We start from the raw sequence: 22,537 nt of genomic DNA, 5'->3' as shown, positions 1-22,537 counted from the left end.
TGTGTTTAATGTGGATTTTGAAAAAGCCTATGATTTAGTGTCTTGGCAATTCCTTTTTTATATGATGAGAAGAATGAGGTTCCATGACAGATGGATTGGATGGATTAAGGGGTGCCTCACATCAGCCTCTATATCTATTCTATTGAATGGAAGCTCAACCTCTGAATTTAAGCCTCAAAGAGGTTTGAGACAAGGGGATCCTTTGGCCCCTCTATTGTTTGACTTGGTTGCTGAAGGCTTGACAGGAATGATGAGGGAAGCAACAATAAAAGATTGCTTCCAAAGCTTCTTGGTGGGGAAGAACAAGGTTCCAGTGAATATCCTCCAATTTGCTGACGACACCATTTTTTTTGGGGAAGCTTCAGTGGATAATGTTAAAGCTGTGAAGGCCGTTCTTAGAAGCTATAAGATGGTTTCTGGCCTGAGAATCAATTTTGCCAAGAGCCAATTTGGAGCAATTGGGCAATCTGAGGAGTGGTGTTGTATTGCTGCTGATTTCTTAAACTGTGTCATGCTTCATTTTCCTTTATGTTACCTAGGGCTGCCAATAGCTATCAATCCGAGAAGGAAGGTGGTGTGGGAACCTATAATTAGGAAATTCAAGGCTAGCTTGAACAAATGAAACCAAAGAAGCATCTCTATGGCTGGCAGAATCACCCTAATTAATGTTGTTTTAACAGCATTGCCCTTGTTCTATCTGTCCTTTTTCAGGACCCACTCAATAGTGATTAATAGACTAACAGCCATTAAAAGAAACTTTCTTTGGGGTCGCAACTTAGAAGGGAAGAAGATTGCTTGGGTATCTTGGATTCAAGTTTGTGCATCTAGAGAAAGGGGAGGATTGGGAATTAAAGACATCAAGGCCCTCAACAATGCTCTTCTAATTAAATGGAAATGGTTGATGTTTCAGCAAATTGATCAACTCTGGAGCCGAATTCTGATTTCGAAGTACAGAGGCTGGAGAGGCTTGGAAGAGGGGCCACCAAAGCCACATTTCTCTCACTGGTGGTATGACTTGAGATCCATTAATCAACATCGGAGTATGGCTGAGGTTTCTAAGCAGTTTATTTGGAAGTTGGGAAGAGGAGATCAAATTTTGTTCTAGGAGGACTCTTGGGTTCATGGTGGGATAACTCTTAAAGAAAAATATCCAGAATTATATCGAATTTCCTTACAAAGACTTCAGACAGTAACAAATTTGGGTTCTTTCTGTGAATCTGGGTGGGAATGGATGTTCTCTTGGAGGCGAAATTTGTTTGATAATGAGTTGGGGATAGCTTCAGCCTTTATTGATCAGACTGCTGCTATCAACCTAAATGCTAGGTTTAAGGATAATTTTGAGTGGGGAGCTGCATCTAACGGGATCTTCTCTACCAAATATGCTTATCTTTGCATTTGAGCTGAGCAGTCTTTTGAAGATCAATGCCTAGGTTTCTACCAGCTTTGGGACATTAAAATTCCTCCTAGAGCTCTATCTTTTGCCTGGAGATTACTTTGGGATAGGCTTCCCTCTAAGGAGAACTTATCTAGGAGACAAGTTGAGATTGACAATGACCTGTGTCCCTTCGATCAAAGCAAATCTGAATCTGCCTTTCATCTGTTTTTCACTTGTCAAAACGTTATGCCTCTGTGGTGGGAATTCAACTCCTGGGTTAGGGAGGACAGAGTTCTTCATTGTAGGCCCATGGATAATTTCCTCCAGCACTCCTCCATCGTAGGCTCGAAGGTTACCAATACAAGAAGGAAAATATGGTGGATAACAGCTACAAGGTCAATATGGAAGCTCCGAAATGATATGATCTTTCATAATCAACCTTTTCACATCTCTAAGTTGGTGGATAACACAAATTTTCTCACTTGGTCCTGGCTGAGGGGGTGGGAAAAGGACTTTAATGTTCCTTTCCATCAATGGTCCTCAGCTATGTCTATGACTTTTAACTAGAGTGTGGTCTGTAGGGTCAGGCTCCTGTTGGCTTCTTGTAGGGCAATTGTATTTCTGGTTTTTGTTATCTGTTTCAGGAGATCTTCTCTCCTGTGCTATCCTGTAGTACCTTTAGTACCTTTCAGAGATCAGTGGAGTAAGATCAAACGGACAAATAGGAAGTAAGAATGCAGTATGATAAAATCAAACGTAAGAATTATAAACTTGTAAAGCAGATATCAAGGGCACACCGAAAAGGCTTACAAACCCAGGTTTTTGAAAACAAAGAAACCGAAGCGGCGGCAGAGCCGCACAGGATCGGTGAAGGGAGAAGGGAGATATGAAAAATAGAACTTGAAATTTATTGAAACTGAAAGAAAAGCTTACAAAGAGTTTGTCCCTAGGCAGAGCTTCTCTCTCTAAAACCTGATTCTGAGTCTATCTGAAAGGGTGCCTCACAAAGGGGACAAGGAATCCTTTAAATAGACCCAATTTTTACTGTTTCTGCAGTATCGGTAATGTTTACCGGGACTGTTACAAAACTTTTTACAAATTACATTATTTAAAAGAAACTGACAAGTTAGTTACAATAATTCATGATTATTACAACTAATTAATCATCGTCCAATGATATACCAAAACAGTCATCCTCATTCTGGTAGAATGGATCATCTTCTTGGTCATCATTAGTCTCTGATGATTCAGTTTCCTTCTTGGAAGGTTCTTCTTCCACTTCCTGTTGAAGTAGTTGCAGAACTTCTTTGAGATTCTGAGCAAGAATTTCTTTAGATTTTGAGCTTGCTAAGAATGCTGCTAGTTGCGACTTCTGATTTAGAAACAAAGATGTCTCCGGATCAGCAGGTTTAAGGAACTCAGGATTGCTCTGGAACCAGTTCTTGACTTGATCTGGAGCAGCCTTTGAAGTATCGAATTGTGACCACCATTTTACAAAGGCGTGTCTCTGTAACGGTGGGTATTGCTTGTTGTTTTCAGTTTTTCCGTATCTGTATTGCCATGAAAAGATCCATGACAAGGCAAAACTGGAAAAATACTTTAAATCTGCCGGAATTCGTGATTCCTTGCTATTATAGAGCTTGTTGAATTGTTCGAATCCCTGTTGGACTTCTTCTGGAAATATTTGTGGAATTGGTCCGAAGTAGTTCCACCATTGGAGGAACCAATTTGGAAAATTATATGCAGTATTATTTTTGAAGTAAATCAGCCATGAATGCTTGAATTTACTATTTTGATGCCAGAACACATTGGTCTAGGCGTCAACGTAATCCCAATAATTATACCCTGCAGGATCAAATGGTGCAGAGAATTTTTTTGGGTTGGTTTAAGTTTGGGCCATAATGTCGTGGCTGCATAACCTTCAGGATTTGGATTGTGGAATGGGTATTTAAATTTGGATCTTTGGGGTCTTTGAAGTGTTTAATAGATACTGAGTTTGTATCTATTAGGATGAATTCGTAGAATTTGCGGGTTTTGTTTGCGGCTATAGGCCTGTAATGGAATCCCTGGGGGAATACTTTGGCGGTTGCTTTGAAAGGATTCTTGTCCCAGTATTCTGGTTCCATTTGTAAAACACTGAAAAATTTGTTTTTTGAAATGTAACTTTTACCGGGCTGTGGTGTTGATTCTTGTTGAGTCAACGATTGGCTTGGTTTTTGGTTACAGACGGTTTTGGTCTGTTTGGCCTTTTGGATTTGTTTTTGTAGATCTGTTTCAGAATCATCGTCTGATTCTGAGGCCATTTCTGCCCAGGTCTTTTTGGCTAATTTTGGTATTTTGGTGAGGCCTATGTCTTCTAAGGCCAGGAGAGTTTGTATTGACCAGGCATAGTCAGCCACGGTCTGTTTGGTTGTTGTTGGTTTTGGAGATTCCTGAGTTGATGACTCAGATTTGACGGTAGTTGTTTGGGTTAATGACCCTTCAAGTTTTCCTTTCTGGGTTGATGACCCAGTCTGGGTAGGTGACCCAGAAGATGTTGTAGTTGCCTTTTTGGTTATTGGCTCTGGTAGAGCCAGTAGAGCTTCTTTACCTTTCGTACTGGATCTTCCTCCTCTGCCGAAGGAACTAGACACCTTAGGAGGCATCGGGAATTTTCTGTAAAAATTCACGGGTGAGGTAGTCAGGTAGAGAGTTGGAAGAGCCCTTGATATATTCTATATTAAAATCAAAGACACTTAAAATTGCTTGCCATCTTGCAAAAATCTGTTTTGAGGCAAGGTTTTTTACATCCTTCTGTAAAATATCTTTGGCTGATTTGCAGTCAACTCTTACTAAAAAATTTTGATTTAATAAATCAGATTGAAATTTGGAAATGCACAAAACAATTGCTAAAACTTCTTTTTTAACAGTTGAATACTTTAATTGTGCAGGATTCCAGTGTTTTGAAGTATATGCGATGACATGTTCTTGACCATGTACTTGTTGTTTGAGGATGCCACCGTAACCGATGTCTGATTCATCAGTTTCGACAATTTTGAATGCCTGTGGAATGGGAAGATACAGACATTTTATGGATTGGACTTTGACTTTGATTTCTTTAACTGTTTGGGTATGGAGGTCAGACCAAGGAGGCGGATTTTTCTTTAGCCTGTCATGCAATGGTTTGACAATATTGTTTAAGTAGGGGACAAATTCACCTACGTAATTTAGACAACCTAGAAATCTTTGTAACTGGGTTTTGTCTAAGATTTGGTTGGGGAATTTGCTAGCAAACTCAATTGACCTTTCGATTGGAACAATTGTACCTTGATAAATATTGTGACCAAGGAATCGAATTCGTGTTTGGAAAAGATTGATTTTTGATTTGGAGACTGCCAAACCATTTTGTTTGATGATATGGATGAAAGTTTGGAGATGTTTGAAATGCTGGTCAATGTTTTGGGAAAAGATTAAAACATCATCTATGTAGACAATGACAAATTTTGAATAGGAATTAAAAATATCATTCATAATTTTTTGAAATTCTGAAGGGGCATTCTTCAGTCCGAATGGCATTACGTTCCACTCATATTGCCCGAAAGGTACAGTAAACGCTGTTTTGTACCTATCTGATTCTTGGATTTGGATTTGCCAAAATCCAGATTTCATATCAAACTTTGAAAATATCTTTGCAGAATTTAATCTGTTAAGCAAATCTCTTTTGTTTGGAATAGGATATCTAATCCATTGTAATGCTTGATTTAGTGGTTTGTAATTTATGACTAAGCGGGGTGTTCCACGCTCAATCTCAGATTGTTTGTTGACATAAAAAGCCGCACAAGACCATGGGCTTTTGCTTTTCCGGATTAGGCCTTTATCAAGCAAATCCTTGATTTCCTTTTGACAGTATTGAAGAAGTTCTTCATTCATTTGGATCGGTCTGGCTTTTGTGGGAATTTGTTTTTCCCTAAAGTCTTTCTCATAGGGGAGATCAACAATATGTTTCTTTCTGTCCCAAAATGCATGTGGCAAATCAGAACAGACAGCTGATTCAATATGATATAGTAAAGATTGAATTTTATCTTTTACTTGGGGTTTTCCTAGTTGTATCTGAATATTATTAAAAGATACTTCTTCTTTTAAGAAGTTAATTTGATTAATCTTATTTTCTATGAAATTTATATTTCTGGAAATTGGTTTAGTAGAAAAATTAAATATAATCTTTCTTCCTAAATAATTTGTGGTTATTCCTTCATTAGATATTTGGATGGGAAACAGGGCTCTAATGAAGGGCGTTCCTAAGATTACTTCATTCTTAAGGTTTTTTACCAGAAGAAAGTTTGTGTTGATCCTAAGACCTTGGTTTTCAATGATTGCATTTGATAGCTTAAAATTAATTTTTAATTTTGAGCCGTTTGCCGTACTTAGTTTTTCTGAGGTTTTCTCAAAGAATTTTGTAGGAATTAATCCTTCTAAAATACAGTTTGAATCAGCCCCAGTGTCAAATAGGGCCATTGTTTCTAAAATAAAATCATTAATAATTATCTTTATGTTTATGTAAAATTTTTGGATTTTAATCTTGTTGATTAATCCCATAAACATATCATCTTCTAAATTTTCTGGTTGATTTTCTTCACTGTTGTTGGCATTTTTAGAATCACTATCTTCCTCAAGCTGAGAAAGAATGATCTGATGAATTTCTTGTTGTTGACGAAGTTCTTTTACTTCTCTTTTTAGATTGTTTATCTCTGTTTGGAGATCTTGAATTGTCATTGGCTTTGTTGAAGAATTTTCTAGTCTCTTGAGTATGTTACTTACATCAAATTTGTTGTTCGTGATAAAATCCTTTTGTCTAGGTTTTACCTCTAATGTTTTCTTGAGTTTTTCCAGGAAAACCTTCTTTTCCTGGGAGTCAGGTATGGAATTGATTGCTTCAAACAAGAGATCTTGTTCTCTCGTTAGAGTATTGACTTGCCCATCATCATCTGTTGATGTTAGTTGGTCATCTTGTTGGATTAGGTTTAGGTTTTCATCGGAAAGTACGGAGGATGAAGTTTCTGTTTCTGTTTCCTCCTCCGAGGTTTCTATGAGCAAATTGTTTATTTGCTCTTCAATTGAGGGTTCTAGGTTAAGGTTTCTTAACTTCTTCTTTAGTCTACAATATTTGCTAATGTGGCCTTGTTTTCCATAATTGTAGCACGTTATTTTTTATTTTATTTTTTGTTTAGGATTTTCTATTTCTCTACTGGTTGAGGGTTTGTGAGAGTATCTCTGTTTTGGAAATCTTCTGTTATTGGCTGGCTTATGATCGTGGGCTTCTTTCCTAGAGGTTTGTTTTTTCTTTTGTTTTGGACAGGCTGGTAAGCCAAATTGTTCACAGAAGGAACCTAAATCTCTCTTTGTTTGAGCTTTTTCTTTGGCTAATTGCCTCTGAATCTTGTTGTCCTGGCAGATTTTTAAGGCTACCTTTTGGACATAGGAAATTAATTGACCATAACTTAAGTTTTCATATGGAATATCTCCATTGGCAGATTGACTACGGATTTTATCTCTAACTTTGTCTCCTAATGATCTGGGAAGACCAGCTAGAAATTTTTCTTTCCAAAAAGGTTGTTGACTGTCTTCTCTTGTGTAAACCCTAGTTAGGAAAGTATCTCTGTACCACCTAAAATCTGCTAAGGTTCTACACTTAAGATTTGATAATAATTCTGCGGATATGTCTTTCCACAAGGATGGGTCTCCAATGAAATGTTGGGCTATTGTAAATATTAATGTGTTAACAGCGTCAGGAATCTCTTTATCATCGTCATTAGTAATGACTTTTCCATTGAGATCCGTCTTAACTGCACTGTAAATTTTTTATTTCTCTTCATTAGTGAGATAATTATCCCACCATCCTTTTAGTTGGCCAGAAAATCCTGCCACTAAGATATCTATAATGGTTTCTTCCGAACATTCATGGGAGGTTTGGTAAGCCGTGGCTACCATGGTCATATGTTGGAGTGTATTCATGATGTTATACTCCGTTTGTGCATCTATGTTCCATTCGTAGATGTTATTTGCGCTAAAACTTTTAAAATTGTTTTCACCTCTTTCTTCTAGTAGAAGGTCAGGGGCAGTTGGACGTTGATAATATAATTTGGAGGGTGTTTTCCAGTTTTTGGAATTAATTGGATTTATACTCTTTTTTGATACTGATCCTATCTCAGTTGTGTTATCTGAGTTTTGGTCACTATCTTCATTAATAACATTAATTAATTTGGAGGTACTTCTTGTTACCATTTTAGAAGTATTTTCCAAGGCTTGGGGAGTATCTGGAATGACCTTAAGTAAACTACCAATCTTGTTTAGTAATTCACTATGATTGTCACCTACGCCTTCAGTTAAGGATTTAGTTTTTCTAAGTTCCCTAATTTTCCGTTTAGCCTTCTCACTAACTTTGAAAGGTTTGAATAAAGGTTTTTCAATTTCGATGGGGACACTTGGCGAGGCTCCCTCAATTGATTTTTGTTTAGGAACTACTTTAGTTTTAATGGTTTCTCCTAAAGCTTGTAAGTATTTATTGGTATAATTTGCCTGTTCCATTAGGCTTTTAATGTCTTTAGAGGTTACTTCCTCGTTGACATCTTTTGTTTTGAATGGAATTGCCATGACAGGTTTATTATTACTGTCTTTGATATTTGGTAGTTGATATTGTGTTGTGGGAGGTAATTCCGATTGGATTAACTCACCATCTCTCACTTGCCAGTTTGTTATGACATTTGTTGTTGGGTCACCTATGATTTCTTGTTTCCAAGGGTAATCTATATCCTTTCTGATGGCATAAGCATGAAACCAATCAAAGAAAAGGACATTAATTTTGACTCTTTCGACAAATTCGTAGAACTTGTCTTGGATTTGTTTTCTGTTTGTACCCTTGTAATGTTGGAAAAACCATCTCCTTTGAGGTTCATTCTCCGGAGAATAGAAATCTTTCCTAAGGGTTTCCTTATCAATGCTAAAGTTGTCAAATAACATCATAAGGTTCCATAGAAGAGTATGTTGGGGATTGGATTGACTTTTGGTCGTCCTCCTGTTCTTGGTTGTAAGTTGTTCTAGGTATGCTAGAAGTAGTGTCTAATCCTTGGAGGTTTACAGTAGGGAACTGGTTATGTGACTCAGATCTGGTTAGTCCTACTGGAATTGAACGGGTTCTAACCGAAAAGAACCTTCTAGCTGACTCATATTCAGACCTAGAGGCTTCTATCCTTGATGAAAAAGAATTTCTCCTATTGAAGGTTATCTCTACCTTTCCGGAGTTATCTTGCTTAATATGCTCTATGGTTGGAGCGGGTCGGGGAATAGACGGTGTTGCCTTATCCATAACCCATCTTTCGGGAAGAGTTACTTCATCCCATTTTATTTTTCTTGGAAGAGAAACATTAGCCTTCGTCATATCAGTGATAAACAAAGTTGTTTCTCCTCTTTGAGGTTTTAACAGGACTCTAGATGCACAAGTATTCATGACCTTGTACTGGATCCTATATATTAAGGCTGCTGGGATTGATCCTTCTTTCATGTCAAGGCCATGAAAGTGGATGTTTAAGAACAGAGAGTCAAGAATGTTTCTGTCCATCAGACTCACTGTTTTGTTTGGATAACAATTAAAATATATTGGACCTTGTCCTAGGCTGGTTTCGACTGTTCCAATTAGGGAGTCTTCAAATTGGTTATGCCTAATGTCTCTTAGACACATTAAAACTGCTGCATCTATGCCCATATCAATTAAGGGCTTGATGGCTACTTGTACACAACCGATGTGTAGATATTTATACTTACGGCTATGTTCATAAATTGAATTTTTTGAAAGTAAATGAAATTCTTCCCCTACTTCTTGTCCTAGAGGAATATTGTTTTCTACTGTTTTGATTATGTAATCAAAGTTGTGTTTGTCTTTTATTGTCTCAGGAACGTATAGTTGATCCTGAGGGATTTCTGGAATGTTCCAGTCATCCATATTTTGATTGATATCTTCGAATCGGACTTCCTCATCGAAGAGATTGTGTTTTGGGGCGACCTCTTGGGTCTGGTTGTCTTGATCATTTAATAGATTGGAATTTCTTGAAGAAGATGATAAGGAGGAGTTTGAGCGAAAAGAGATACGAGAAAAAGATCGTAAGAGTCTAGACATGATTATGATATTCTCTAATATCTTTGCCCTCATTTGGTTCCATAGAAATATCTCCGTAAGTAAATATGTCACAAAATTTTTCTGGATCTGAATTAATTTTGCAGTTAAAAAAAAATCCACTATGGAAGTAAGTGGCAACTTAATGCTTTTTTGTAACAATTAAACCAATCCCTTAAACCTTTTCCATCTAGAGCATAAATAATACACTCTATTCATCAACCCCAAAAGCGAAAGTCAATGTGAACAACTACCATTCCATTAATAAAGTGTCTGCCTTTCCTTAATCTTTTTCTTTCAAAATTGATTGACATTAATTGGTTCCTAAATGGTTGAATAGCTGTATATGTCTTGTACAGCAAGATCAGCCATACAGTTGTGGGGCCTGTTGAAGTTCAGCATCTGATTGAACATAGTACCAATAACTGGATGATACTTCTTTATAATATGGCTTTTGTTCATGTTTCTAATCAAAACTTGGATTTTGATGTTCTTGTTTTCAAGAAGACATATATGTTCTACTCTGGCTATTTTTTGTTTTTATTTTTTAAATTAAGAAATGCTAAAGTTAATATGTTTTTCTTTTGAAAAATAAAATATGAATCAATGGTTGAAATATAGTAAGAATCAATGGTTTAGATTTTTTACAATCAATGGTCAACACTTTTTCGATGTTAGTTAACTCTCACTTAATGAAAGGACCTTTGTAACATTAACTGGAGTTTAAGGATTGATTGGGCTGAAGTAAAAAGTTGAAGATGCCTACTTGCAAAAGGCACAAAATTTAAGGTGTTTTTTACACTGTTTTCTTGGTTATTAATTATTTGAACAGGTCATCCCTCCCATTGCTAAATTTTTAAAACTATTGTTGTGTATATCGATGATTTGTCTTTGAATTTAATGTATTGTACTCAAGGCAGATGAATTTGAGGTCCAGTATAGGTCTCTTAAATTAGAGTCTATACAGTAAAATGTTTTTCTTTATTGGTGCTTCATTCCTTTCCACCAAAATCATGAATATTGCCTGATTTACTTTCAACTATGATTTTATTTCTCCATTGTTCAAATCTTCAAAATTTGTTCGGGTATGCCAGAAGTAGAAGTAACCTGCACCTCTTACATGGACTTGGATGCAATGACACCAGTTCTTGTAAACCTTTAGAGTCCTCACACGATCTCCCAATTGTACCTTGTGGGTTGATGGCATGGAGTCTGTTCAATGATACATATATGTTCAGTCGCAAGTCATCAGAAATGAAGGTCAATAGGAAGAATATTGCGTGGAAGAGTGATCGTGATGAAGTCCTATTGTCATCCTTTCTTCCTGTGATCAATTTCCTTATTTGGATTTGAAATATCTTTTAGTGACCTATATTGTAATGCCTTCGCCTTTTATTCATCTATTTGACATCCAATATTTAACAAGATTGCTGACATGGCAGTGCAGCAGACTGTCGTGAACATTTCTATTAAATATTGAATGTCAAGTTAATAGATAGATCAAAATGGCATAATAAAAATAATGGAGGGACTAAATTCTAGAGAAAAAAAATAAGGGGACCAAGGGAGACCAAAAGTGCAATTAAACCTAAAAGATGGTTATTACCGATAGTTTAAAGATAAAAAGGGTTATTATTATTAGGCATTGTGCTGCTAATTTTTACTTTTGGGGCTTAAAATCAGGTTTACCGCCAAATGATGTATATGTATCTACAAGTGGATTATCAATAATGCTCCAAATCTTATCTCAAATATGGGTTGGTTACATGGATTAGTCAATGCCATAGGATTAATCAAAGATCGAAATTTTAATAAAACTCTTTGAGTAAGATATTTTTTTTATAGTCTCTCTGAATATTTTCTTATTTCTTCTACTCATTTCGTTGGATTTTCATCCATTTGATCCATTTTTCTTAATGAAGCTTTCAGCCTTTGGTTTAAATCTTATGTTAGATATCACAATCAAAGTCCATGTTACTTGTAAGATGGATCCAAGAAGCTTAAACTATGCAACTTGTATAATGTGATCCACATTTTTCACCTCTAAAAGTAAAATTAGCAATATTAAAGGGTGGTTTAATGCACTAAGAGCTCATCATGGTTGTTGTTCTGGGATGGATAAATTTAAAACTGCCTTACCACCATAAGTGGAGAGGTTGTATCTGCAATTAGAATCAGTGACCAGTAGGGCAAATGACAACAACCTGAACCTCAATCATCACCCTTCAATTATTGGTTAATGTGTGAATAAAGGACTAATGATTTAGCCTTTACATTGAAATAATATTTATTTCATATCATTAAGATTTGTAATAAATATATAAATACTTTTAAACATATAAAATTATATTATAATTAAAATTTGTCATAAATATCTCTTCAACATATATAAATTATGTTTTAAATTTATAATGAATAATTTATATTGATATAATGTTATTTTAATTACAAGTATTTTTTATAAAATATTAAAGTTTATGTTAGAACTCAAGATATTAAAAGTTATATATTATAAAAGGTAAGTAAGACATTCAAATATTTGATTTTTAATTTATTAATTAATTGTTCTAATAAGTTCACAAGCAACCGTTTACACCACCTTCAAAATCTTATACTTATCTTATAATTGTCATCTTATTCAGAACCTCAACAACACGATTTTGTTAAATGCAGTTAAAGGTAAGAGATAATTTACATCTCTATTGTTGTAATAATAATTAGCATAAATCAATTTATTTCATTACTTTTTTAATTTATTAGATGATTGCTTTTACTTTTGGGAGTTTATTAAGGTATCCTTGCTTCTAAATGTTTTGCAGCCTTTTCACCATTGAAACTTGACGGCTTCTGGTGTGCGATAGTTAAACAGGTCCTGCACCATGTGAAAAAAATTTCAGTCGTTGGATATAAGCTTATACAAATGAAAGGCATGGATTGAATGTGATAAATTGGTCTCAACCGTTTTTATAAAATTTTCAGTTGCAGAAAGGTATCACAGCGTCGGCCATGGCCACCACTTGATGCCCCTATTCGTCCTTTAAAGGAAAATTAATGGTGGTTTAGGCTTGAAAAGGAAGCTCCCTCAAAAACATTCGTGTAGCAGTCTATGCATGCTTGAAAAAGATCTTGTTAAACTCAGATTTGCAAGATGAGCGCAGTTTGGTTTTTTTATGAAATTCTTCAAAATCCTTTAACAATTGTTGATGGTTGAATTTTTTAGATTCTTAAAATTTACCTGATTCAATTGGAATTGTTTAATTTTTGTTCCCATAACAAAAATTGAACGTTAACGGTTAGTGTAAAACGTTAATTGTCACGTGTTCACATATAATTGGTTGTTTAAGAGGTATATGCAATTTATCCTCATAAGGAATTATCTAAGTAACAGTTATTGATGAAAAACAATTATCCCAACCTAGACTCGTAGACTTCATCCTTGGACTCGAAAACCTTCTCATTACCCCCAAATCCTATCCTTCACATTACCAAAAATCCTAATTCCCAAATTACAACACGAACCCAAACTAAGCAACTTCCTTGTTGCGTTTGCCAAAGTCGCACGATTCCCTAATTACAACACGTTCCCATGGCAAGCAGTGCATCATCGTACAACTTTGAGTCCCAAAGTCGCATGTTGTGTTTGTGTAACGTAGAGGGTTTACCAGTGACATCGTGGACTGAGGATAATCCAGAGAAGGGTTTTTATGGTTGTGGTCTATATCGGGTAAGCAATAGTCTTTAGTGTTGGTTCTGTTTTGGTTTGTGTGTTGATTTTTGTGTTTATTTTGCCCATGTAGGTTACAAGTAAAAAATGGCGTCAATTTTTTTAGTGGCACAATCCAGTTTTCAATAGTTGTGAGAAGAGGATCATTGTAGCATTGATGAAGAAGGTAAAAAAAAAAAGGTTTGCAAACCAAGATAAGTGAAATGAAGATGAAGGGAAAAATTTTAGGGATTTGATTGGTTTTGTCTTAGATCACTGTTTGCTTGTTGGTGTTTTTATTATGTAGCAGAGGAATGTGATGTAATGGTGGTAATAGTAGTCCATTGCATTTGTGGTTTGGGTTTAGGATGAAATTAAGGTTTATGACTTGTATTATGTGGTCTTTGATCAAATTAGTTATGGTGTTTTTGTATTATGCTGCCATCAGTTTTAGTGTGCAAATTGTATGTAATTAGTGAATGGTTATGCTAATCAAAGAAGAGTTTATTGTTGTTCAGCTTTGGTATTCATTTGGTGTTCGTTTGGTTTTCATTTTGGAAAAATGAAGGTGGTTTAATGTGATAGTAGTTGGAAACAAAATTTGTGTGTTGGAACTAGCTAGCAGATGAAGATCTACTATAAAAGTTGGAACTTCTGTACCTAATTGGTTTATATGTTCATTATCAGAACCATGTTTAGAACTTAGCAAACCACATATCGTTTTAGTAAAATGTAAAATACATTCTCGACAAATTAGCAAATATTGATTTACATGATTTTCAAGGTGCATCATATATGTTGAGCATAAGTGAAAAAATAAAGCAAGATTGATTATTTTTCAAGATTTTCTTTATGTCAATTATACCGAGTTGGTCCCTCAATATGGCATGATATGTTTTATAGCTAATCAAATAAAGTATAATATGAACTTAATATATTTGTTTTTGTATAAGAATGGCTTTTGTAAAAGTGTGTACCCAAACACCATCCTTATACATTGCAAAAATATAATTACATAAGAGTGCATTACATAGCCTCATAAAACACTACATCCAAAAAATAACAGGGTTTATCTTATCCAGATCCTTCCAAGCATTTGCATCATATACCTTAATTTGGTTCATAGCCTTTCCCCAATCAAGGACAGTAGTTGCTCTAGCTGTCATCCACATCAATTCTCTCATATGTGCTCTGAGATACTTCTTTCTCCAATTCCCATATAAATGTTTCACACACAACCTATGTTCAACATTATGTCCAAGCTCCTTAATTACCGCAACCAACCCCTACAAATACAAGTGCAAAAATAAATAAAAAATACATCTAAAGTCTATAAAAAAATTATGCATGGTGCAAGCCAACTAACGCACGTTAAAAGTCATCTTAAAACTTAGATTAGGTGAAACTTGAAAGTTTTTCAAGATAATGTAATAGTATATGACACTGAAGTTTACAACTAATAATCAATTACATACATAATATGTAATTAATTAACTTTTGACGTAATTGTAGTTTTTATCTTCAATCTTTTAATTTTTGGTGAATTTTATCTCCAACAAATTAATTTGACGTATTTTATTCCACACTATATAAGAAACTTACTAATTTTACCTTGTCATTTGTACATTAATAAGAATAAAAGTTGGCGTAAAATTTGCTAAAAAAACGTTAAGGGTGAAATTCACCAAAAAGTTAAAAACTTGGTTGCAAAATTAGTCCAAAAGAAATGCTAAAATATGTTTGTGATCCGTAATAAAAATTTCCTCTGCTTTTGTTTCCTAATGTTTGAAAAGTATTGTTTTGAGCCATCCCTTTATGATTTGTGGTGGTTTTAAAACTGTCAATATTCATTTTGAATTGCAAACTATAATTTCTAACCACTAGAAACTGCGGGAAACAATTAAAAAAATCAAATCTGAAGAGGGTGGTGAAATGGAGGTGAAACAATGCATCATATTAAACAAAAGAAAAAAAAATCTAGATATGGAATTCTAAAGAAATCTCTTATAGCTTCATTCCCCTAGTTATAACCACCTTCACCTAACCCAACCTCCACCTTCGTGCTATCGTCATAGCCACCAATGCTTAGATCTACAACCTAACACCAAACAAAACCCCACCAATGCAATTCATATATAACTAAGAAACACTTTAAAACTCGTAATTCCAATCTTGACAATTTTCAAATTAGAAATGCATAATCCACTGACACACACTAACCTCGAAATAATCACACTCTCGGAGCAAAATATAAAATTCATAGGGGAGAATTAGAAAATAAAATTGAGAAAAGGAAAGCAAACCTAGAGCGAAGGAATGAGATTTCTTGGAAAAAGTGATAAAAGAGGAAGGGAAGGTAGGAGAGTGGGGCTTCTTGTTTGTAGAGAATGACTAAGACGATGTCGTAGCAACTTTCTTTGCGGCCAAAGGTTGTTCCAACATCTTGTACTTCCTTATCGCTCGTGCTTTTGCTTCGTCAGTTCTGGCTGTGACGACATTGTGGATGCCATCAAGTGAGGGTACAGTATTTGGGACCCATCCGCATTTGGCAAGAGCCTATTGGTCATAGATGCTGTGGTCAATGGCAGTTGGTGGTAGTGGTGGAAGAAAGACTTGAGTTGGTTATCATTAGGTTCCACTTGTTTCTAGCCGTTTCTAATCACAAGAAATTGTAATTTGCAATTTTAAATCAATACTAGTTGTTTTAAAACCATCACAAATCATATCTTTAAAAAGTTAACAACCATGTCATCAGTTAACGGAAAAATCCTAACGACAGGGATCAAAAACAAAAATTTTCAAAGATCAAGGAGTAAAAGTGAAGAAAAAAAATTATCAGAAATCATAAACAAAAATCGAATATATCAAATATCATTAACATATTTTAACAAAAAAAAAAAGAGTAAAAAGTGGAATGCAATTATGTTAGGGTAAAATTCACAATTTTTTTAAAAAATTAAGAGATATAATGCATCAAATCAATCTTTTTAGTGTAAAATTCACTAAAAATTAAAAAGTTGAGGTAAAAATTATAATTAAGATCTAAGCCTTAATTTTTTACATGGGGTATATTAAAGTCATGAAACATAAGTCATGTGGTAGGTGTTAAGTTGATTTGGGTAAACCAATAGTTCCCGAAATATTGACAATAGTAATGCAAACTCTAATCAAACAGGGATTGAGATTTTGACAAAAAAGGACAAGACAACTTCTATCATGGGAAACTTAGTTTCATTTCCTAAGTTCAAAAACTTTTGGTTACCATTGGATGGATGAGCTTTTAATATGACGACCATTAGAAGAGTTTGTTTGCAGATGAGTTAGGCGTTAATGATGATGGTTAAGGGGAAAACATCTTTTTATTATTTTCCATGTGTATCCAAACTAAAACAAGTGTCATCTTGATGTGTTGATAGAGGACTAACGAGAAGACTTCAAACTTTTCTTTTATAATAGGAATATTGTGTAATCTTTATAATTTGGGCCTTTGTTTGGGCTTTTATTTGTTTTTTTTAACTATGTTGTTTAGTTGGACCTCCAGTGGGCCTTTCTGAAATAGGCCTTACTAGGGTTTTAGTTGAACAATATAAGTAGGGTTGTAAGACATATTTTGTAAACAGTTTTGGATGAACTGAAAAGTTAGATTTTGTTAACTGTGAGATAATTGATTTCTCTTGGTTCTTGTGTAGAACCCTAAATTCTTATCAAAGAATTCTTATTTTATTTGACAAATTCTCCTCAACTTATCAATCCTTAGGAATTGTGGCGTTGTTCTTTTCCATTTCTCATCTAATATACTATTGCTTTTCATCTTTACAATTTTCTTGAATTTTCTACCTATTAGGATGCTGAATTTGTGATTCATGATTTAGGGTTTTCATCATGTGTGGTCCACATGGATGAGCACAATGTTGTGTTGGATTTAGGGTTAGTAAAGGTGGGTTGGTGAAATCGGTGGGTTTGTGTTTGTTTTTTGATGGCTTTCATAGTCATGGTTATCACTTGTGTTTGTTGTTTCTGGTTTGAGTCCTTTGTGTTGTGAATTTGAATTTAGGGTGTATTGTGGCCTTGGGTAAACACTGCCAAATTTGAAAGAAAAAGGCAACAACCACCTTCGACAGGTTTGGGAAGTTTGGTGCTGATATCGGAGGTATCTGTTGAGTCCGTGGGAAGAGTAGATCTACACAGGGAAATCGTTGTGGTGTTTCTTTTTTTTGGACCTTGAAGCATATACTCTGCTTTCATGTAAGTGATTTATGTTAATATTTTTTTGCCCTTTTTTTGGTTGTTTGGGAAAAGTGTATGATTTTAAGATTCTGCTTAGGGCTCATGTCGTTGAATTTGGTATTATTGTTTGGTTTGCATAATTTTCCAGCTATGAGTGTATTTCTACAAGCCAAATTATATTAGTTATGCAAGAGGAAACTGTAACTTTAACATTAATATCAACATGCCTTAAAAGTGTATCAACAATTAATGCTTTCAATGATGAGGAGAGAGCATTTTGTATAGATTTGGTGGGTGATTGTTCAATCGTTGATAAGAAACTCTTAACCCGTTGTAATTCCGACACAAAAAAGAAGAAAAAAAGTAAGATAAATGAATGTGCTTAATATTTTGGTCATTTATAAAGTTAAGAGTATGTCTAAAGACTTTCATAAATTTTATTAAAATTAATTGTTAAGAATGTAGCAAATAAGTGATATATATATATATATATATATATATATATATATATATATCTATATATACATATATATATATATATATATATATATATACATATATAGTTTTCATGTAATTGTTTGTTTTTCTCTTACTTGTTATTCTTTATAAATTCTTTTTCTTTTTACCTAACGCATAATTACTCATATTAGACATATAGTTTGAGGTTTTTGTCACTTATTTGTTACATTCATAATTTTTCTTGAGTTGTTGATGTTGTATATATGTTTTTTGTGTAATTTTAACAATTAGTTCAAATATATGAAAATCATTGTTAAAATTTCTTTATCAATTAATCACCTTTTATTAGTTCTACAAGGGTTTGAAGTAATTTTAAGCTCAACAATGTCTAGTAAAGGTTATGAAAGTCTCAAGACATACTCTTAACTTTATGAATGACCAAAAATATAAATCACATTTCTTGATCTTACTTTTTTTTTGTGTGTTGGAATTGTAGTGGGTTATGAGACTTCTATCAATGGTTGAACAATCACCCGACAAATCTATGCCAAATGCTTTCTTAGCATCATTGAAAGCATCAACTATTGATACACTTTTAAGGCATGTTGATGTTGATATCAAAGTTACCGTTGCTTCTTGCATAACTGATCTAATTTGGCTTGTAGAAATACACTCACAACTAGAAAATTATGCAACACAAACAAGAACACCAAATTCAGCGATGCCCAAATAAAATCTTAAAATCATACATTTCTTTTCCAAACAATCGAAAGAAGAGAAACAAAAATTTATCAACATAAATCACCTACTAAGAAAAATAGTATGCCTCATTGTCCAAAAAAATGCCACAACCATTTTCTCGTGCGGATCTATTCTTCACATGAACTCAAGAATTACCTTCGATACCGACGCCAACTTTCCGTTATAAAGATTTTCTCGTGAAGAATACTCATTCCTCTCGTTCTCTCTCCATCTCTTATTTCTTCCCTTGCTTCTATTTTGCTCCACTACGCTCCGAGATCTACACATCATTATTCCAGGTAATGCATATTTTCTTTGTCATAAAGATTTCAGTTTTACCGTGCTGTTAAGACATGTAAGTGTCAGATATCCTATGCCTTTTGATTCCCCCCTGTTTTGATTAGTTTTAATGATGCTCATTTGGGTTTCTAATTGCGCTATTTAAGATATATTGGGATTGGGACTGAAAACACTACCCTTATTTTTTTTTCTTTGTTGGAGATGCTTTGTTGTCGTCTACCCTGTCTAAATGCCCTGGTAAATTGGAACTAACAACAACAAGAACCAAAGATTTTCTCATTAGGTGCGATTCGTTGCATAAATCAAACAATGTAATATTATACTATTACGAATCATGTCCTACAAACTATTAGCCTCCATTTTTTAAATGATTTTGCATATGGTTTTTCTCGATCTCCCTCTACCTCTAGTGATATGGATGTTCTCTATTTGATGATTTGGTCCACTCTACAAATGATTAGCTTCTACTGCCCAACCACCTGAGGTGAGATTCTACCTTTTTTTTCCTATATCAGGTGCTACCCCAACTCTCTCTTTAAATTCATTCCTAATACTATCTTGTCTAATATATGGACTCATCCAATGCAACATTCTCATATTCGCTATGCTGAGTTTATTCTCTTGTTACCTTTTTATTGCTCAATGCTTAGTTCCATACAACATCACAAATTGTAATGCAGATTTTATTACAGATTTTTTTTTATCGGCAATGATAATATATTAGATACATAAAATGTAGTACCAGAGGTACTGATATACATATATATTATACCTTATTTCTGGTTCCACAGCCAGACAATCCAAGTCTAAAGGAGAACCAAAGTAAGGAATAAATTAAATATACATATGTTGCCCTGCACACTGTTCTAGCCTCTACTGATACAAAAACCTTGTCTAATACTACTTGACCATTGGTTAAAATGGATTGTGAAATCTTTTTCAAAACCCCTTAGCCACGTCCAGATGAGGAATGTAGCATCTTCAAGCAGTTTATTAGCATTGAAGGTTGCATTATAGAACACTATGTTGTTTCAGAGCTTCCAAATAGACCATGTTAAAGCTAACCACCAGCAGTGCCATCTCTTGAACCTTACACCATCCACTTGAACACCTGTGTGTTGAAGAAAATGGTGTTTTGGAATTAGAGGAAAAGGTAAATGTAGCCATGACATGGTTTCCCACCACAAGGGTTGGATTTTGCTGTAGTGGAAGAATAAATATGATGCATCCTCTTCAGCATTTCTGCAGAAAGGACAAAGCGTGTCTGTGAGCTGCACTTGCCTTCTCTGTAGATTTTGTCTGGTAGGTAGTCTGTCTCTAAGTAGCCTCCACCCAAAAACTGCTATTCTGCTTGGTATCTTTAATCTCCACAATTCCACAAAGTATTCCTCTTGACTACCCACAACTGCCTCCTCCTCTAGCATTTGATATGTGTTACGTGTTGAGTATTGGCCTATTGGGTCTGCACTCCACTCCCCCTCGTCGGATCCTTGTTGCTGTATGACCTTACCATCAACCTTTCTCATGAAATTGACAACCAGGTCAATTTCACTGTCGAATAGTGACCTTCTCCAGGTGAAATTCCACTCCCAACCTCTGTCCTTATGACTTCCCATCTGACAAACAAGCTGATGCTGCTGTAATGATATCTGATATAGCCTAGGATATTTTCCTGCCAATGAATCCTCCCCACCTAGCCACCTATCCTCCCATAATTTGATTTTATCTCCACTTCAAACCCTCCATTTCATCCCATTAGTGATAAGCTGCCCCTGGTGAAAATGAAGGAAAACCTTTTTTAAATCTCTCCACCAAATTGATTCATGAGCTTCTGAATTTGCATCCATCAAACCCCTCCAACCACCATATTTGGATTCTAATACCCTAGTCCATAGTTCTCCTTGATTTTGCATGAGATTCCACTTCCATTTGCCGAGCAATGCAAGGTTAAAGTTGTTGATGTCCTTGATGCCCAAGCCCTCCTTTTCTTTTGGTAAGCATACTACATCCCAATTGATCCAAGGAATCTTAGCTTGGTCAGCTGCACCTCCCCACATGAATCGACGTTGTATTCTCACCAGCCTATCCACCATTGCTTTAGGAACCCTGAAAAAAGAAAGAAAGTAGATGGGAATCGATGTTAGCACTGATTTTATTAATGTCACTCTCCCCTCGAAAGATATATGTCTCTATTTCCACTTTGCTAATTTTCGCTCACATTTCTGAATAATGGAATCCCACATATGCCTTCGCCTTGGGTTGGCCCCTATTGGTATACCCAGGTAAACAAGAGGAAAAGTCAGCAACCCACAATTCAAATATTTGGTTGCATGTTGCTTCCATTGAGTCGTTACACCAAAAGCTCCAAAGCCACTCTTTGCAAAATTTATTTTTAAGCTTGACACAAGTTCAAATGTCCTCAGAATAGTTTTAATGGCCTTTGCATTCTCCATAGTTACCTCTCCTAGGAAGATTGTGTCGTCTGCATACTGTAGGATACTAACATCCACATTGTTGGATCCTACCTTGAAGCCTTTATACAAATTTTCCTCCTTGTCTCTCCACAACAACCCATTCAAAGCTTCAGCTACCATATTGAATAGGAAGGGTGCTAGTGGATCCCCTTTCCTCAGACCCCGTTTAGGATAGAATTCAGCTGTAGGGATACCATTGACCAAAACTGAAATAGACGCAGATTTCAAACACCCCGCAATCCATTTGACCCATTTGGAACTGAATCATGTTCTTTCCAGCATATATAACAGAAAATCCCAAGAAACGGAGTCATAAGCCTTCTCGTAGTCTACTTTGAACACAAGGCAAGGTTTACTGCTTCTTTTGGCCTCTTCAATCACCTCATTTGCAATGAGGACACTATGTAGTAGATGTCTTCCTTCAATAAAAGCAGATTAGGTCTCATCTACAATAAAGGACATCACCTTCTTCATTCTTTTAGCCAGCACCTTAGAGACAATCTTGTACATGCAACCTATTAATGAGATAGGTTTATAGTCATTCAAGATTTGAGGGTCAGCCACCTTGGGCATTAAGGCTATGAAGGATGCATTGCAGTCCCTTGGGAACACTCCATTAGCATGAAATTCATCTAGAAAATGAAGAACATCAGGTTTAATTAGTTGCCAGAACTGCTTGATGAATTTAAAGTTCATTCCATCAGGGCATGTAGGGATACCCTCCCCAGCCCGGTTGTTGAATAGATGACCAACAATTGTACACAGTTTCTTTGAAAGATTTGTTTGATAGCCAGCAATCTAGAATCCTAAAAGGTTTAGGACCCCAATAAATAGATATGGACCTAAGCAATAGTGGACAATGGTCTGAAAAGTTCCTGGGTAAGGTGATTTGAGTGCTTGCAAGCCATTTGTCCAGCCATTCAGGGGAGAGCAGGAACCTGTCAAGCTTACTCCTGGAGGTTCCATTTGGTCTGACCCAGGTGAATTTCCTTCCCATCCAAGGTGCCTCAACTACCTCTAGATCATCTATCCAATCATTGAACTCTTTGATGGTGTTGTTCCCTGGGTCCCTTTGACTTGTGCCAAATCTTTCAGCTGGTTCTCTTATGCTG

At 35.3% G+C, this 22,537-nt stretch overlaps 3 protein-coding genes across 3 annotated transcripts; 1 reads left to right on the top strand and 2 right to left on the bottom strand.

The window, feature by feature from the left end:
- Positions 1-73: 73 nt before the first annotated feature.
- LOC114385979 lies at positions 74-1,399 on the top strand. Its single transcript, XM_028346003.1, has 4 exons — positions 74-477; positions 712-799; positions 911-1,051; positions 1,187-1,399. The coding sequence occupies exons 1-4, from the start codon at positions 74-76 to the stop codon at positions 1,397-1,399; spliced, it is 846 nt and encodes a 281-aa protein (XP_028201804.1).
- Positions 1,400-19,982: 18,583 nt separating this feature from the next.
- On the bottom strand, positions 19,983-20,567 carry LOC114385978. Its single transcript, XM_028346002.1, has one exon. The coding sequence runs from the start codon at positions 20,565-20,567 to the stop codon at positions 19,983-19,985; it is 585 nt and encodes a 194-aa protein (XP_028201803.1).
- Positions 20,568-21,140: 573 nt separating this feature from the next.
- Positions 21,141-21,545, bottom strand: LOC114385977. The gene has a single exon (XM_028346001.1). It carries the CDS (start codon positions 21,543-21,545, stop codon positions 21,141-21,143), a length of 405 nt encoding a protein of 134 aa, XP_028201802.1.
- Between the last annotated feature and the right edge of the window lie 992 nt (positions 21,546-22,537).

The sequence above is a fragment of the Glycine soja genome, chromosome 15, assembly GCF_004193775.1.
Source record: "Glycine soja cultivar W05 chromosome 15, ASM419377v2, whole genome shotgun sequence".
NCBI classification, from domain to species: domain Eukaryota; kingdom Viridiplantae; phylum Streptophyta; class Magnoliopsida; order Fabales; family Fabaceae; genus Glycine; species Glycine soja.
This window is presented reverse-complemented; position numbering and strand designations above follow the sequence as displayed.